Raw genomic sequence first — 17,941 nt, 5'->3', positions numbered from 1 at the left:
CCTTGAAGGATCAGTAATCTATATGGAAAAGCAGGTGGGAAGTTGTATGAGTCAGAGGTGATAGGTGAATACAAGGAAACATCATCTTCCAAGACACAGCAGAGCTGAGCCACATGAACCCTCAAAGGAGACTATGACAGACATACAAGACCTGCACACGTTCAAATGAGACAGATCCCAGCACTAAGGGAAAATGGGGAAAACATCCCACATCTAAGCAATAAGGTATTTGCAATGATGCCTAATGAGAAAGGGAAAATCAGTATTCTCCAATGGAGTGTCACTGGGTATTTTAGCTAAGGTTTCTATTGCTGCAATGAAATACCCTCCCCCCAACAAAATTGGGGAGAGTAGGATTTTTAAATTACTCTTCCATATAGCTATGTATCATTGAAGGAATTTAGAACAGGAGCTCAAACAGGGCAGGAACTATGAGGAAGGAGCTAATGTGAAGGTCAAGGAGGAGTGCTGCTTATTGGCTTGCTTCCCATCACTTGCTCATCCTGCATTCTTATAGAAGTCAGGACCACCACAGTGGGCTGGGCCCTTGAAAAATACCTTACAGATGAATCTCATGGGGGCATTTTCTCAACTGAGGTTCCTTCCTCTCTGATTCTAGCTTGTGTCAAGTTGACACAATACCATACTTTGAACTAGGCCTGTGCTGCCAGTAGTTAGCAACACAAAATTGACTCCATGATGTGTGAGGATTTGGCAGTTGAAGGAAGGGAAATGGGCTTGACACTGTTAGTAGGTATGGCCTGGTTAGAGTAGGTATGGTCTTGTTGGAAGTTTGTCTCAGGAATGGACTTTGAGGTTTCAAATGCCCAAACTAGGTCTAGTGTTGCTCTCTCTTCCTTCTGCCTACTGACATATATCAGTTCCTTCACCAGCACCATGTCTGCCTGCCATGCCATGATGTCAATGAACTAAACTTCTGAACCTTTAAGCCAGTGCCAATAGGTGTTTCTTTTATGAGAGTTGCCATGATCAAGGTTTCTCTTCACAGCAATAGAAATCCTAAGATAAAAGTTGATACTGGGAGCTAGAATATTGCTGTGATAGGCCTGACCATGTTTTTGTTTGAAAGAATGTGGAACAGTCTGGGATTTTGGACAAGAAAAGCAATTGAATATTTTAAGTAGGATTTAATGGGCCATACTAGTAGGAGCAGGGAAGACAATGGTACTGAGCGCAATGCACATTATGAAGAGGCTCGAGAGGTTTCAGAGAAAAAAATATTAGTAAGTGACCTAGAGACCCTTATAATATTTTGGTGAGGAATATGACTGTTTTCTGTGTCCTTTCACAAAAAATCCGCCGATGCTAAATTGAAGAGTTTTAGATTGTTGTGTTGGCAGAAGAGATCTAAAAACAGCCTAGTATTGACTGTTTGGTTGCTATTGGCCAGTCTTATGTAGATCTATGATGAAAAAGACCAAGTTAAACAGGAAAAAATAAAAACATAAAAAATAAAAAGCATACAATTTAAGGAGAAAAAGAGGCACCAGGAGGTATAACGGGGCTAAATCCTGTGTTCAAGGAGATAAACAGATTACTGATTAAAGAAATACCTGATGCTAGAAGGAAATAAAGGGAGTGGTGACCTCATTTAGCTAAGGTTTCAACTGTGAAAGTGAATTAAAGAAAAGCTTAAGGCCAGGCATGGTGACCCATGTCTTTAATACCAGCACCTGGGGTAGACAGAGGCTACTGAGTTCAAGGCCAGCCTTGTCTCTTTACACTAGAAACCCATTGTGAAACCTTCTGGTTTAGTTTTTTGTCATTCTTTTCATCCCTCCTTTCTAAGCCCTTGCCTGGTCTGCTTTTAGCTGCAGTCCCAAGGAAGAGCTCAGTTGCATTTGCAGCATCACAAAGCTCAATTATTAACTCGGCAGTGACCAGGATGAAGGAGGCATCCTGTTAAGAACTGAAGGTCACTAAGACAACAAGAAGGATTTGTTTTACTGACATTTAGGTTCAACCAGGAAGAGTGAGTACCACGTGGAGTCATTTGGCCACTGTTAAGACAGACAGTAAAAACACTGCATGTCATCTGGGTACTCCTGAAAAGAACACTTAAGTCACCTTAAGAAGATTTCTTGCAACTTTTTATAGTAAAAACGGACTCATTAGACATTCTACTGGAAAGAAAAGGTCAAGTAATTTAAAAATGAAGCAGTGGGGATGAGAAAGAGAAAAGGGAACAGAGGATACAGCTAAAGCCCAAGAAGACGCTCACACATTCCTTCCTCACCCATGTGATAATGGCCACAGTTATCAAGCACTCAGGTGACATGCAATACTACACAGGGCCCTGACAAAGTGAGTCCACCCAGTTAGAAATTTCAATCTCAATTTTACACAGACAGTAACGGCTAGAAAAATGAATTTTGCCTACAAGAATGCTTTCCTATGGGTTATAACCATGATATGGAAAATAATCTGGTCAAAGTCCTGAGCTATAAACCCTAACTGTAAAATTTTCCTTTTACTTTGCCTCTTAAGATGCACAGTTTGATTTGGGCACTGAAATGAATGAAGGGGCCAGTATTGGTGTGGATATTAAAGTCAGTGTGTAAGGTAACTAAGAAGAAATTTCTCTGAGTAAGCTGCTCAAAAATAAATGGTATGGTACAGGCTTTCATGGTCTCACAAGGAAGTCAAGTAAATCAGTTTAAAGAACATCCCCAAGTTCACGTGATAATTTGAGGGACTTCTGAAATTATTTCCTACTTTGATTTAAAAAATTAGCCACATGAAAATGTGGTACCTCAGCTGAACTTGTTAGACTTTGAAACATTTATGCTGGTACTGACTCTTCCAATGAATCCACAGACATTTGAAATAAAATTTACAACTAGCACTAAATATTATGTGGTTAAAACTGACTATTATTTTACAATTATGAACACATACCCACACTCACATAATCAAACCAAAGTTTCTTTAGTACAGGCCAAGGGTTATAAAGTGAACCTATTAACAAATAAATGTCTGATAAAATACATTCCCCTTCCTAAGATATTCTAACCCCTTGCTGGCAGTGACCCTCACTTAGGAGAACATTAAATGTATCAATTATCAGTGATTTTCTTAGCAGCCCACTGTAGCAACTGGTAATGGAACCTACCGCCTTAAATTCTAAAGTTTTTTTTGTTATCTTGCTTTTATTGGCACGTAATCTTCCCTTTTATTCCCCAGAAAGCCTTCAAATACACATAACATGAGAAACTGGGGGAAAAAAAAACAGTAACTATCAAATTACTTCTAAAAGACAAAAATGTGGAAGTAATAATGGGAGTAAAACTAAGTAATATCTAGTCACCAAAACCCAGATACAAGTTTTGAAGCTCTTCCTAAAGAACTTTCTTTCTTTCTTCCTAAAGAAACTTCTGGCATTAGTGTCTTAGGCATCAGGGAGTCAGTCCTACAGGTGGTCAAAGATCTTGTTCTCAAGGATCCATACTCATACCTCAAGGAACTCTCAGACTGGGGCCTTTGTTTAGAGTTTTTGAGAATTTTATTCATATATACAATTATGTTGATCATATCCATCACCACCACCCTTACTGCCTTTTCTAAGTCCTCAACTGCCTTCAGTGACCATGTTCTCCTTCTAACTTCACTCTTCTTTTTATGTTTCTTAACCCATTGAGTCAATTATTTGTGCCCTTATGTGCAGTTGTGCAGGCCTTCCAGTAGAGCATAGGCAACCTTCCAGGGCATACTCTCAAGGAAAGTGACCCTCTCTCTTTCAACAGCTATTCATTACCTAAAGCACCTCTGCCAAGGGTGGGTCTCCTCAGCCCCTCCCCATTCCATGCTGAAATGTGGACTGTATTGATCTCAGGTCTTGTGCAGGAAATCACAGATTCTTTGAGCTGATAGAATGCTGTCATGTTCAGATGCTGTTTTGCAGTGGACATCCCCTGCCTCTGGTTTTCACATACCTTTTTCTTTTTTTTCAAGGGTGTTCCCTAGATGTCAAGGGCATGAATTATGATGGGGGTGTCCCATTTAAGGCTAAGGACTCTCTGGTATCTTATTCTCTACACATTTTCAGTCACGATTCTCTGTAATATCCTCTATCTGCTGCAAAAGAGAAGTGGTTTTTTTTTCTCATTTTTTTATTAAAAATTTCCATTTCCTCCCCTCCTCCTCCCCCTTCCCTCCCCTCCCTTCCACCCATACCCCCACTCCCTCCCTCTGCAGGCCAAAGAGCCATCAGGGTTCCCTTTACTATGTTAAGTCCAAGGTCCTCCCAATTCCCCCTAAGTCCAGGAAGGTGAGCAACCAAACTGACAAGGCTCACAGTGAGCCCGTCCATGCTGTAGAGTCCAAGCCCATCGCCATTGTCCTTGGTTTCTCAGTCCTCCTCCACCGTCAGTCACATTCAGAGAGTCCGGTTTGGTCGCCTGTTCCATCAGTCCCATTCAAACTGGAGTTGGTGGTTTCCCGTTAGTTCTGTCCCACCGTCTCAATGAGTGAACGCACTCCTCACAGTCCTGACTTCCTTGCTCATGATCTCCCTCCTTTTGCTCTGAATATCCTTTCCTTAAGGTTAATATACCTTTTATTTAATGACAGAAAGAGAGACACTGAAGACACCAGTGAATTATGTTTTGTAATATAATGCATATTCAAAATCAAACATAAATTCCAAGCCTCCAGAGTGGTGAGATTCTTGAGTCTCAGGTTTTAAGCTTCTTCAAAACGGCAAAGTTCTGGAAATGCATAAGAGCTGTTTCTGTAGGTTCAGCACCACGTAAAACTTGAAAGATTTGGGGAGGTGAGAGAGAGGGAATTACAGATACTCAGACTTACAGTACTCATCTTTTATTTTTCTATATTTATATTAAGATATTGTACACTTTTGAAGCTAATAACAGAACCCTTTTGCATGTGTATTTAAAGCATAACAAAATAAAAAGTATTTCACAAAAGTTCATATTACAGTACTATGGAGATAGGAGGCAAAGAATATGAGCATTTGTGGGTTATGAACAATACATTCAATTTAAAGAATAAACATGTCATGTGAATAATAGCATCTTGGTTATAATAAATACAGGAAAAGGTAAGAGCAACACCTGAAGTATACAGATACAAGAAAGGTGTTTTGTAAGGGACACTCTAGAGAACAGTAGAGCACTCAAGCCTCGGGAGCATCTTGCTAAATTCACAATCATTGCACACTGTTGAGCACTGCAGGTGTGGGTGCCCTTCATTCACCCCACACCTCAGCGCACCAACCAAAGTTACCACACACTCTCCCCTGGGTAACTAGTACCAGTGAGGTTTAGAATCAGCTGTACCTTTTATTTGACCTGTTACTCAAATCAATTCCAATATTTAACTTAATATAAAATTTACTCATGAACAGAAAGAGAATATTTTACAGGTGATTGTTAAGATTAGAACTTCTAATCAATTCCACAACTGTCTGCAAATATCCCACTGAATTTGGCTTTACACAATGGTTTCTTTGGGGGGAAATATGAACACTTGGATTTTTTTTTTTTAAAAAAAAGCATTTGAAAGAAAGTTTCCTCTTGTAAAAAATTATAATGGGCATCTCTGACGATTAGACTCTCCAGCTCTTTTTAAGAGACAAATTCAAAAATGCAAAGTCACTACAAGGGGCGAAGCCAATGAGTTTAGAGCCTTGTACTTTGAAGGACCGTAAGAGAACCACTGTTGCCGGCAGGGGATGTCTCATCTCACTCCCTCCTGTAACATTACAATGGACAAGCACAAATGGTCAACAGAAGTAGCCTTCCTCACACATCTGGGGACATTTCTATTCAAAGCCCAGTGTAAATGCTATGAGCCACTATGATCTGGGATGCACCCAGTTCAGGCTTCATAACAAAGATCATCCAGGTTTCCTTTGTCAAACTCAAGATGAAATTACCCTGAAGGTAGACTACCTAGCCAATTAAAATGAGAAAACAGACATTATTCACTTGAAAATAACGATAGGAACAATACTATGTGAGAAAACAAAACCAAAAAACGTTCTGCCAAAATACGTGCTCCCTGACAAGGGCTACCATCCTGGCAGGCTACCCCTTCCCGAGATTCTAGCACCACACACACAGCGCTCTGCCACAGCCACTACCACTCATGTTTTCTGAGGAAACTGGTTGGTACTAGGATGAAGACATTCAGGGAAACGAGCCTCCACAGCAGCGTTTCCTAACCTCTTCATCAGGGTTTCCTAAGCAACTCTCCATTTCCTCAACTACAAGAAGCTTCTCCATGTCAGTCATTCTTATGCACAAATATAGTACTTGGCTCCAAAGCCTCTCCACTGAAATGTTACTCTCATAACAGTTCTGTCTGCTATAAGGGCCAGTCTTCATGTCCTTAAACATATTCTAAAATTATATCCTTGTCCAATGACTCAGAACTGTCGACATTCACAGGCACATTGTAACACACATCGTTCTTCCAAACAAGATAAAAGCACATGCAAACAGAGTGGCCCAAAAGTTTTTTTTTTTTTTTTTAAAAAAAAGGTTAAATCTAAGAAAAGTGTTGGCATACCAAATAGCTTTTAAAAAGGAAATTAATTATGTTCTCAGAAAATCTGAAACATTAATGGATAAAATGCACACACAATATAAATAACTCAAAGAATAAAAAAAAATTCTGGAGGGAATTGATCAAAACTTCAATACAATCTATGAATAAGAACATATGTTTACATTACAGTGTACAGTTATGAGTTAAATGTATTTAGATTTATAAAGAAACTGAATTATAGTTGCTGCACGATTATTCCAAGAATATTCTTCAAATGTACAATAAAAACACACAAAGCCTTGGGCAATGTGCAACTTTAAAAATGACTCTCACACCAGCCAAACAAATCCTTAACCACTTTTAAAATGGATTTATTTCTAGCATTTAAATGCAGAGGCTTTCAAAGGTATTAAAACACAAACCTTTCAGTGTCTGACTCACATTTTATTCCTACCTTTTCACATTTAATAGTTGCATTTTAATGTATAAACTAAGAATTTTATGTTTCTCAAATAGTTTGTCTGCATTTATCATAACTATATTTTAAAACTATAATGCTAAGAACTAAAGCACATACTTCAAACTTAAAAAAATCACATGAGTTCACAACTGTGCCCACTGCAATGTCCATAGTGACTTAACGCAAACGAGTCAACGCCCGGGTCTTTTCCTCGGGGCCTGCATTCCTGATGTGTGCCAACAAGTTTATCCACCGTTTGGCACTAACGATCTACAAACACAATTTCTCAGCAGAAAACTTCAAACGATCCTCAAACCTTCAGGAATTTAAAACCTCTTGTTGTACTTGCTCTCTTAATGAAATCTGAGTATCCCAAAGTCTTGTGGATTTGTGAGGAGACTGAGCCTGGTAGAAAAGGAAGCTTATCTGAAAACTGGTTAAGGACTGAAAGCACATGAGCTCTGACATATTAATCGTAACACCCAGACAAAAACAGGGAGGTATGATTTGCACACAAAAAAAATACTTTTAAGTTATTCTGGTTGCCTTCTTCATGATTCTGCAATTTAGCTGCTCGCGGTACATGCATGCATCCTCTTTGCTACGTCATACACGTAGGTGATGTCTGGTCGCTTCTCCGGGTCTGGGTTGATGCAGATATTAACTAGCTGTCGTAGCTGAAGAAACAAAACAAAACTTAAAATCAGCTGCCTTAATTTTGAACAAAGCAATTATGAATAGTTCTCTAGAGGGCTTCTAAGTGAACTGTAGATATATACACAAGTACCTGATCTAAAAGTTAATATATTAGTTTTAGCAAGCCTATGCTTTCATAAAAGGAGATAAGAATATGTGAGTGTTAGATGTCTTATAATGAATTATTTTGTATAAAATATGTACTTTAGTCTTAGTTTATTTTCTTTTATATAAGTTATCAGCAAGGTAAAGTATAAATATGACTCCAATTCTGAACTCTGTGAAGTAGTATTTAAATGTTCCCACTTTATAAAGGAGAGGCTTGAGATCTGTCTATACACTAGGGGAAAAAAATCCCCATAGGTTAAGATACCCTCCTTTCCAGATCTATTAATTAGAATATTGGATTTTATTCAATTCCAATGATCTTTGTTTGCCAAATTAGGTGTCTACTTGTAACAGCATACAGCATCTTCATACTCAGAAATCGCACACAGCATCTTCATACTCAGTAACAGCATACAGCATCTTCATACTCAGAAATCGCACACAGCATCTTCACACTCAGTAATAGCATACAGCATCTTCGTACTCAGTAATAGCATACAGCATCTTCGTACTCAGTAATAGCATACAGCATCTTCGTACTCAGTAATAGCATACAGCATCTTCATACTTAGAAATCACACACAGCATCTTCATACTCAGTAACAGCATACAGCATCTTCATACTCAGTAATAGCATACAGCATCTTCATGCTCGGACCTTTTTGCCCTGTACCTGTTGTCATTAGGAGTAATTTAGATATGTCAAAAACTTTCTGGCATGCACATTAGCAAGCACTTAGTGAGCTGTTAAATCCTTGACTTTCTTCTCCATGTCCTTCATGGCAGAGATACCGATAAGCTCTGTGGACCGAACTTGTCGGTACTGTTAAGAGAAGGCTAAAGCCAGGGAAATGCTGTGAGGAGACTGGCTGGGCAGGAACTGGCAGATGTGGGGTCAGGCAATGTGAGGGTGGTAAAGGAGGGAGGTGGCAAGCAGCCTTGAACCTTGCGCCCTGTTCTCTGCCTCTGTAAGTTTATTTCTCTACCTAGGAGACAGTGAGACCAGAGCTGATCATCAGAAATTCTGTCCCATTTCCAGGCCATAATTAACCAATGCTATCAGAAGAAAATACAATGATTTAGTTTCAGCCATATTTGGAAATCACAATGCTGGATGTGGAATTTGTTATATCCCTTGAAAAGGTGTGACAATATCAACTTATATTCCTTTTAAAAGAACATGGAGTGGGATTGAAAGTGATTAAATAATTTGGCAACATATAAGGTATTTTATTATGTTAATTTAATAAAAGAAAGGCTAGTATGTTACCAGTTAAAGTCAAATGTACCCAGTTATGTACAATGCAGAAAGTGTAGGAAAAGCCCTTAGATGATGATTCTCATGTTAAAAAAGACAGCGTGTCCTATACGGTTGCCAAGCTGTCAAAAAATAAGAATGAGAAAGGAAACAGAAAAGGTGACAGGAAATGGTAACTAGGGTACAAAAACTCATCATATTCAACCAAAATATCAGTGGGCAGAATAAAAATTTACTTTTTAACACTGCCACGCTGTACAAGCTAGTTGAGAAACCACCTGTCTGGCAGAGAGCTTCAGAACAGGGTGCACTTTATAACCAATGAACAGTTGGCCAGCCCTTACACCACGACGAGAAATCAACCGAAATTAGAGGAGGAACACAAGCACAGCTGAAGGCGACGGCACTGACCAGAGCACTCCAGAGGAGCAAGGCCTAGCAACAGGGAGAAACAGAGGCGGGAGCACGAGGGGGCCGCTGAGCAGCACACTGCCTAGATGACAGCCATACAGGGACAGCCTAGAGGACTCCAGAGGCCACCGTAGATGAAGACAATGCAGAACAAGCAGTGTTTGCTTTTCCCTCCCCTTTTGTATGTTCAATCTCCACCAGTTAAGAAAACTGCCATAAAGGTTTTTTTTTTTTTTTTTTTTGCCAGTGGAATCACTGACAGAATTGTCACTGACAGATATGTAAATTATGGAATTCTCAGGCCTCAATATACTTATGAATGAAATGTTATAAGTATATTTTGCTATGTATTTTTGTAAGATTTAACATATTCAAATCTTCCTGACAATGCTACAGGACCACTACCAATGTGGTGCCATCTTGCAAAGCAGCAATGGTCCAAAATCATAAAGGCAGGATGCAGATTTGAATTGAAACACCCTCATTTCAGGCACAGGCTTTTAAGAACTCTTGCTGTCATAGAAAAATTCTAACTTGGTCTACAGGTTTCTTCACGACTTCATGGTGGGATGGCCTTTCAGATAGTGACGGGCAGACTGTCGGCTGTTCTCAAAAGACAGTTAGCAAGAACAGCGATGACAAGTTGTTTCATCACAGCAATGGAAACCCTTGGACCAAAGCAAGTTGGGGAAGAAAGGATTCATTTGGTTTACTCTTCCCCATTGTAGCCCTTGACTGAAGCCAGGCCAGGAAGTGAAATAGCGCAGGAACTTGGTGGTAGGAGCTGATGGAGCAGAGACCATGGAGGGATGCTGCTTACTGGTTTGCTCCTTGTGGCTGGCTCAGCCTGCTTTCTTATAGAACCGAGGACCACCAGCCCAGGGATGGCCCAGCCCACAATGGACTGGGTCTTCCCCCATCAATCACTAGTTAAGAAAGTGCCCTACAGCCAGATCTTATGGAAGGCATTCTTTCTATTGAGGTTCCCTCTTTCAGATGACTCTAGCTTGTATCAAGTTGATTTAAAACTAGGCAGCACAATGAGGCTCTAACATTAATGGGCCCCTGCATTCACAGTTCATAGGACAATTTGGATCAAAACAGAAACCAGTCCAGGTGTGTCGGGCATTTTGTAGAGAAAATCAGAGTCACTTTATCCTGAAGACAATCTTAAATGTTGACACAAACATGTTCAGTTGAATATTACTGGCCTAGCATGACAGCTTGAATTACAATTTCAGTGCCTTTTTTCTTATTTTATAAATAACCCATCCATGAAACTGGCAGTAACTCCCTCCCAAAAGGAACGTGGATTTCAATTCAGAGCAATTTTATCATTAGATTCTAAATTTAAACACAGTGGGCTGGAGAGCACTTGCCTAACAGGCATAAGACCTTTGATTCTCAGTACTGGGGAGACTGGGATGAAACCCTCATATAAGGGCCTCATTAGAAATAAAGTCTCCAGTGAAAAGGTATAGAAGACCATATACACTGCCCCCATAAAAAGAAGTGACACCAAATAAAATCAGACATGAAACATCAAAATAAGATGATGATATTCAAGACCTCAATCTTTGTGTGTGTGTGTGTGTGTGTGTGTGTGTGTGTGTAGAAAAGGTTTGCCTACATAGCTCTGGCTGTCCACTAGCTTGCAGCAATTTTCCTACCTCTGCCACCTGAGTTCTGAGACTAAAGGCTGGCTCCCTTAGTATTTTCTTTTTAAAATGTTTCTCTAGCCCTCTGAAAGAAAGTAAGTTATTTTGAAATTCTTTTTAACAACTAGCCAATATTTTGCAATGAGAGTAGCTACTATGTTTTTAACCATGTTCAAGGAAAATGTCAAGGTATGAAGTCAAGTTTGCTATCTCTATTGTTTTATGCTAAGTTTTAATTTCTAAGACCACTAGGTATTCATTTGCATAAAAATGTGTTTGTGGAACCTATCAGTATCTAAAGTATAACACTGGCAACAGCAAGGACAGCTAATGTGAACAAAGAGATACTCTTTTTTTAATCATAGTTTATTTCTCATGTTTTATATTTTAAAAAAGATCTGTATGTTATAGCTTTTAATATGAAATGCCAAAAGGTGTGACCACTTAAGAGCCTTTTCTTATGCTTCAGAGATGCTAAAAGCTAATGAAGTGATTTCGATATAATATTTGTAAAGAATTATAAAATTAATGTAGCTTTCAAATTTAGTAGATAAACCATTAATATATTTTGATCTATGTATTTCCAAAGAAATATCAAAGCATGCAGCCTAAAACCAGAAATATTAAAGAGAGTGTCAAGAGTCATTGTTCTCAGGGTGCTAACCCAATTACAGTTCAAGTTCAGCCTCGTGGGGGTAATAACAGTCAGGTTCCTTGTGTATTGTAGCTTTAGGTCAGCACCGCTATTCTCCATAGGATAATAAAGACTAATTCTATTGGTACTGTTTCTTTATCAGCCCTATCTTAATCCCTCTGAGACCAATTACACTATATCAGCCTCCTAGATATGCCCGATTTCCATCTATCCAAGGACACATTTTAGCACCCAACGTTGCTGTAATACATTACAGCAACTATATTGGGAGCTTTACGTATTTATACAAAATGATTAGGCATATCCAGCATGGACAGCAAAGTGTCACTAATGATTGACTTAGGGGTGGAGAAAAAGGAAAGCTGCCTTACACAGAGGTAATGTCTGTATTTCGCAATCAGATGCCATTCAGTGTCTTTAGAAACTGAAAGTCTTACAGAAAGTTACATGGTTTTATAGGATCCCACAGGATATGTGAAATATAGGGCGCCGTTTTGGATCCGTGTCTGCAAGGAACAATTCTCCAGCGTCACTTCAGTAGCACAGGTGGAACAAAGGGCCTGCTTAGATAGATCTACATGTTTAATCAAACATGGAATACTCAAATCTTAAAGAGCTCCTTTTCCACAGCAACCTTTAGTGCAGTGATGGAATACGCAATTTACTAAAACAATGTTTAAGAAGGAAGATCAAATGCCCCAGTCTCTGAGATAACACTGGATGACAGTTTAAATAAGTACATAACTCTGATATTCACATCCAATATCTATACACTCTATAGTAAATATTTTTGTCTTGTTTAGAATAATGACTAGATAATTCTAAAGGTTGTGAAAACACTTGAATAAATGCTCCATAAAACAGTGTGTGTACCACATGTTTTAAAGCCATTCATTTTGGTGTTATTCTAAGGATTTATTAGGAAAAAACTTCCCAGCAACAATTTAAATAACTCTGGCTAATTTTCAGTAACAAGCCTAAGAAATTCCTTTTAGAAAAAACCCTATCAGCAATTGAGAATTAGAAACTAGCAAAAATAAATGTTTTATATTATTTATAAACATCCATTAACTTCAAAAAGTCTAGAAACGGCCCACCTGACATTTCTTTTTCTCTTAGTTACATAAAGCAAGTCTTGAAAACTAAGGATTCTTTGTAATTGTTAACTTATACATCCCTTATCTCTAAGATTTGTATTTATGATATTTCCTTTGTGTGCATGTGGAAAACAGAGGAAGGGGCACTGAGGAAGTAACCCAGCTGATCACCGGTGTAGGAACATTTACCGACTCGGATGATTGCTTCTGTCCACAGCTCCTCCATTGCTCAGCAGGGTCATAAGCTAGATGGGCAAGCGTGCTCTCTGACATGATACAGTCAGGGAATTTCAGAGCGGGGGACAAGGGAAAGGGTTTAAATGGAGAATGCTACAGAGCTCAGGAGCTGCCTGTGGTGAGCACCTGAGCAGTTTCTGGGGCTGTGAGCTCACTGCAGCACAAGCAGGGGAGGCAGGGAGCCTTCCCCACCCGACTCAAGTCCACCACTGCTCTCAAGACACCAAGCCTACCTGATCATATGTAAGCTGGGACAAAGCCTGCGCCTTAGTTTCTTTAACAAAATATTGCTAAAAGGGTGATTCTATAAGTTGAAAATGCAATATTAGTTTTATCAAAGCCCTATCGACGTACCATGTTCTCCAATAACGTATGAAATCAGTTTCATTTAATTAAAATATTACGACAGTTGATTATGTATCATAGGAAAAATAAATACTCTTGTATTTTAAAAACTTTGAGCCGGGCGATGGTGGCGCATGCCTTTTATCCCAGCACTTGGGAGGCAGAGGCAGGCGGATCTCTGTGAGTTTGAGACCAGTCTGGTCTACAAGAGCTAGTTCCAGGACAGGCTCCAAAGCCACAGAGAAACCCTGTCTGGAAAAACCAAAAAAAAAAAAAAAAGTCCCAACAAAATTCTTCACAGACCTTAAGAGGACAATAATCAACTTTATATGGAAAAACAAGAAACCCAGGATAGCCAAAACAATCTTATACAATAAAGGAACTTCTGGAGGCATTACCATCCCTGACTTCAAACTCTATTACAGAGCTACAGTATTGAAAACAGCGTGGTATTGGCATAAAAACAGAGAAGTCGACCAATGGAATCGAATAGAAGACCCAGATCTTAACCCACAAACCTATGAACACCTGATTTTTGATAAAGGAGCCAAAAGTACACAATGGAAGAAAGAGGGCATCTTCAACAAATGGTGCTGCATAACTGGATGTCAACCTGTAGAAGAATGAAAGTAGATCCATATCTATCACCATGCACAAAACTCAAGTCCAAATGGATTAAAGACCTCAATATTAATCGGAACACACTCAGCCTGATAGAGGAGAAAGTGGGAAGTACTCTACAACATATGGGCACAGGAGACCATCTCCTACGTATAACCCCAGCAGCACAGACATTAAGGGCAACATTGAATAAATGGGACCTCCTGAAGCTGAGCAGCTTCTGTAAAGCAAAGGACACTGTCACTAAGACACAAAGGCAGCCTACTGACTGGGAAAAGATCTTCACCAACCCCGCAACAGACAAAGGTCTGATCTCTAAAATATATAAGGAACTTGAGGGTTTTTTTTTTTTTAACTTAAAAGGGATGATTGTATTTAGAAATCTAGTTATTTTCCTTACAACTCCAATTGCTGAGGCAGGCTGGCAAATAACGTGTTATGAAGTGTCCCTTTTTAAATCTTCTGTGGGTAGGAAACTTAAAAAAATATCAGTACCTAACTAAGTCTAGAAAGCTCTGAACATACTCAGGTTATTATTATTATTTTGCTTTTTATTTTTCACTTACAGAAATCTGCTATTTTAACTATTAAAAGACACGGTGATGTAGTCTTTCATACAAATTCAGTGCTAAAGTTGGCATCTACCTTCACATTGGTCCCCATTCTCTGCTAACTTCGCAAATACCAATTTGGGGTTTTTTTTTGTTTTTTTTTTTCTCATTTTTTTATTAAAGATTTCCATCTCCTCCCCTCCTCCTTCCCCTTCCCTCCCCTCCCTTTCACCCATACCCCCACTCCACCCCTCTCCAAAGACAAAGAGCCATCAGGGTTCCCTTCACTATGTTAAGTCCAAGGTCCTCCCAGCTCCCCCTAAGAGCCTTGATACTAAGCACCGGAGACATCACTAATATCATTGTGGAAGCACTAAATTTGTTTGGGATTCTGTTGCTACCACAGATATGGAATAATTTGTTTATACACAAACTGCGTTCCTAATTAAGAAGGGCAAATATTTATTAACACCATCAGCATTTCAAAGTCTTATTTTTTCATCAGACTAAAGCAACATTTGTTAAATAGATGGCATGCTTTTCAAATTTGTTTCTTAAGAATTATTTTCTGCAGCCTCTTGTTTCATCGGGGCATAACAAGAGACATCGCCAATACCAGAAACCGCAGTGTCTCTTTGGAAAGATGCACCATATAGCATGTTTTGCTTTATAGCCCTTTTGGAAATGGTAACTATACAGAGTGAAGTAAAAAGTGGAATCTATTTTCCTTTCCCAACTTGAAGACCTTCTATCTGGGCCAGACTTTGATATTTGCCCCTTGGCTGAGAAGCCGCATATCCAACTTCACACTTAGCTGCAGTGAAGTAGCCCTGCAGGCAGGCCGACTTCAACGAACCACTAGTGGTATCATCATTAAAATCCTGCTGAAGGTCACCATGGTAACCGCCTGCTGAGGCTTCGCTGCTGCACTCGGCATCTCCTAATCAGCTACCATGTGAAATGCAAATTCAGACAGTCTGAAAATTAGTCAAGAAGAATAGGGGATGAGGATGCAGATCTGTGAAATATTCATGTGCTTCACGGAAAGAGGAAGACAGCATGAATGACACAACAAAGAAAGGCCCCTGACATCCTTGCTATCGTCTTGCATTATTGTTCGCACTCTACCGTATTTCTAGGCCTGTAGTTCTGAAGTTGGGTTTGTGAAATGCCGTATTTATATTCCATACCCAAAATAGTAATTAAAGATGGCTAACATAAGAGCATTAGCATCACTGCTTCCGGAGAGCAGATTCTAATTATCTAAATACAATGGCACGAGGCAAAAATGGAGGCATCATTCACTATCAGTATCAAAACTATTAGATGAGTGTGTACTGATTATATTCTAGGAACACGCATGACCCACATAGAGTTAACAGAATCTTTAGATGGTTATTATTCAAGCTATATGGACTTAAATTTCCTTGTACCATACTAAGACCAGATGCTATTCATTTCACAATAGAAAGTATGCCAAGATTACTTAATAAGTGAACACCATAACTGTTCTATATCTTTCCTTTGCTCCTTTCCATTTTCCTGGGGCAAAAATATCTGTTGCTCGTGAGATGAGATGGCCAAGGCTTTACTGCTTCTCAGTGCAGGTCCCAGATGAGAATCCCCAAAGAGCCTTTGTTTGCTCGTACTACTCGACCCCCTCAAATAATCGTGATGTATTAGGATAAAAATGGAAGATCCTGTCTAATGAAAAGCTGGATGTTGGGTAAGTGCCAAAACAACTCATTCCAGTGCATTAGCAAGGCAAGCAAGAATTCAGATCTCAAAGTCTTGAAAATTGCCAGTCCTATCCAATGTATTTTACAAACATGTCTACTACAATGGTAACCTTAAAACTCTTACCCAGAAGAATCTGGCGGAAGCAGTGAGTACTGCCCAAGGAGAAGAAGTAAGAAAGGACAAGTTCAGAGCAGGTGGCTGAGAGGTACATAGTTCAGATTTGGGAAAGCATGAGGAGGGAAGTTCTACCTCAGTCAGCTTTCATGTCTGAGAGGTGGGACTGAGAACTCAGCCTGCCGCAACTCAGAACAGCCTTCTTGCCTTCTTCCCTTCGATGGCTGGACTCCACATAAGGAGCACCAACTACATACAGCACTTGCCCACGCTGTGTTGTGCTCGATTCCGCATTGGGAATCACACGAGTTGTGATAGTAATCACAGGGCAAGTCTCTGAGAGAACGGAAACAATGAAAGGTGCTCTTCCCGCCACCTGTACCGTTCATCTGTATTCTGAAGGAGGGAAGATTCCCTAGTTAACAAAATGAACGAGCCTCTGGGCTGAAGATCACTTACCTCCTCTGAGTAGTGATCTGACGGGAGAGGCGGGTAGTCACACTGCTCTATCTTCTTACACAGAGAGTATAAATTCATTTTGTCACCATAGAAAGGACTCTGCAATGCAGCCATCTGTAAAACACTCACAGTGAAACTGATGTACTTACAAAGCAACTTTAAAGGTAACTTCTTCAGGTATAGGACACTGGGGTAGAAGATATAATTACTTTGAATAAAATTATTTAAGCATTTTGATTTTTATGATTATCATTTTCTATTATTAAGTGCTAAAAATATTGATTTTATTTTTGTAACATTTAAAACTACTAAAGAAAAATAGCTGATATGTCTCAGACAACATAAAACAATACTAAGAAATGGAAGATATTTGTGTGTGTGTGTGTGTGCGTTCATAGCTATTAAAAACAACTAGCATATCTCATGACAAAATAGATATCATATAGTATGGCTCAACAATGCAATGTTCAGATATAACAAAAAACTGACATTAAAACTACATTAAATTTAGCAAGGACTTAGGGACTAGAATGCATGCCATTCATCATTCATAGGATAATATTTAGGGAAAAGGTTATCTTAACAGAGAAGAGACTTTTTAAATATTGTAACTGATCCTTAAATAGTTTAAATCATAACTTTCTTTTGATAATGTCTCAAGAAACATTAAATGTGCTTTAAAATATCCCCATAACTCCAAGATGCAATTCAAGGTATCCAAAGGTGATTTTTATGCAGAAAAACATAACTTATAGGATAGACCACTTTAAAAGAGACATTACTGAATTGAAATGCATTTGAAGACAAGGTTCTAACTTGACATTTAAAAGCGCAAGCAACTACTTGGTAAGCAAGGTTACAAACTAAAAATTCAATTTAAAATGTTCGCATCCTGTTCAAAAACCTTCTAAATCTCTGAGCCGCAGCCGCAAGAATACAACATGGAGTGCCAAGCTGCCCCAAAGTCAGTCACCCTTTTCTACATGTGCTAATAAGTTTG

General features: G+C 39.2%; 1 protein-coding gene across 3 annotated transcripts in view; it reads right to left on the bottom strand.

Moving 5' to 3' along the window:
* Positions 1-4,823: 4,823 nt before the first annotated feature.
* Positions 4,824-17,941, bottom strand: part of Nek7 (NIMA related kinase 7) — a 130,021-nt gene continuing 116,903 nt past the window's right edge. For 2 of the 3 annotated variants that reach the window (XM_038349333.1, XM_038349332.1), the window contains exons 9-10: positions 16,942-17,055; positions 4,824-7,668 (exon numbers count right to left, since the gene is read on the bottom strand). In XM_038349333.1, the coding sequence (XP_038205261.1) occupies positions 7,558-7,668; positions 16,942-17,055 (225 nt within the window). In that variant the 3' untranslated portion in view covers positions 4,824-7,557. Of the gene's footprint in view, positions 7,669-14,010; positions 14,070-16,941; positions 17,056-17,941 lie in introns of those variants that run through there. The other variant, XM_038349334.1, reaches the window with a different exon arrangement.

The sequence above is a fragment of the Arvicola amphibius genome, chromosome 12 (assembly GCF_903992535.2).
Source record: "Arvicola amphibius chromosome 12, mArvAmp1.2, whole genome shotgun sequence".
Classification (NCBI taxonomy): domain Eukaryota; kingdom Metazoa; phylum Chordata; class Mammalia; order Rodentia; family Cricetidae; genus Arvicola; species Arvicola amphibius.
The sequence above is the reverse complement of the archived record's forward strand: the minus strand, read 5'-3'. Positions and strand labels throughout refer to the sequence as shown.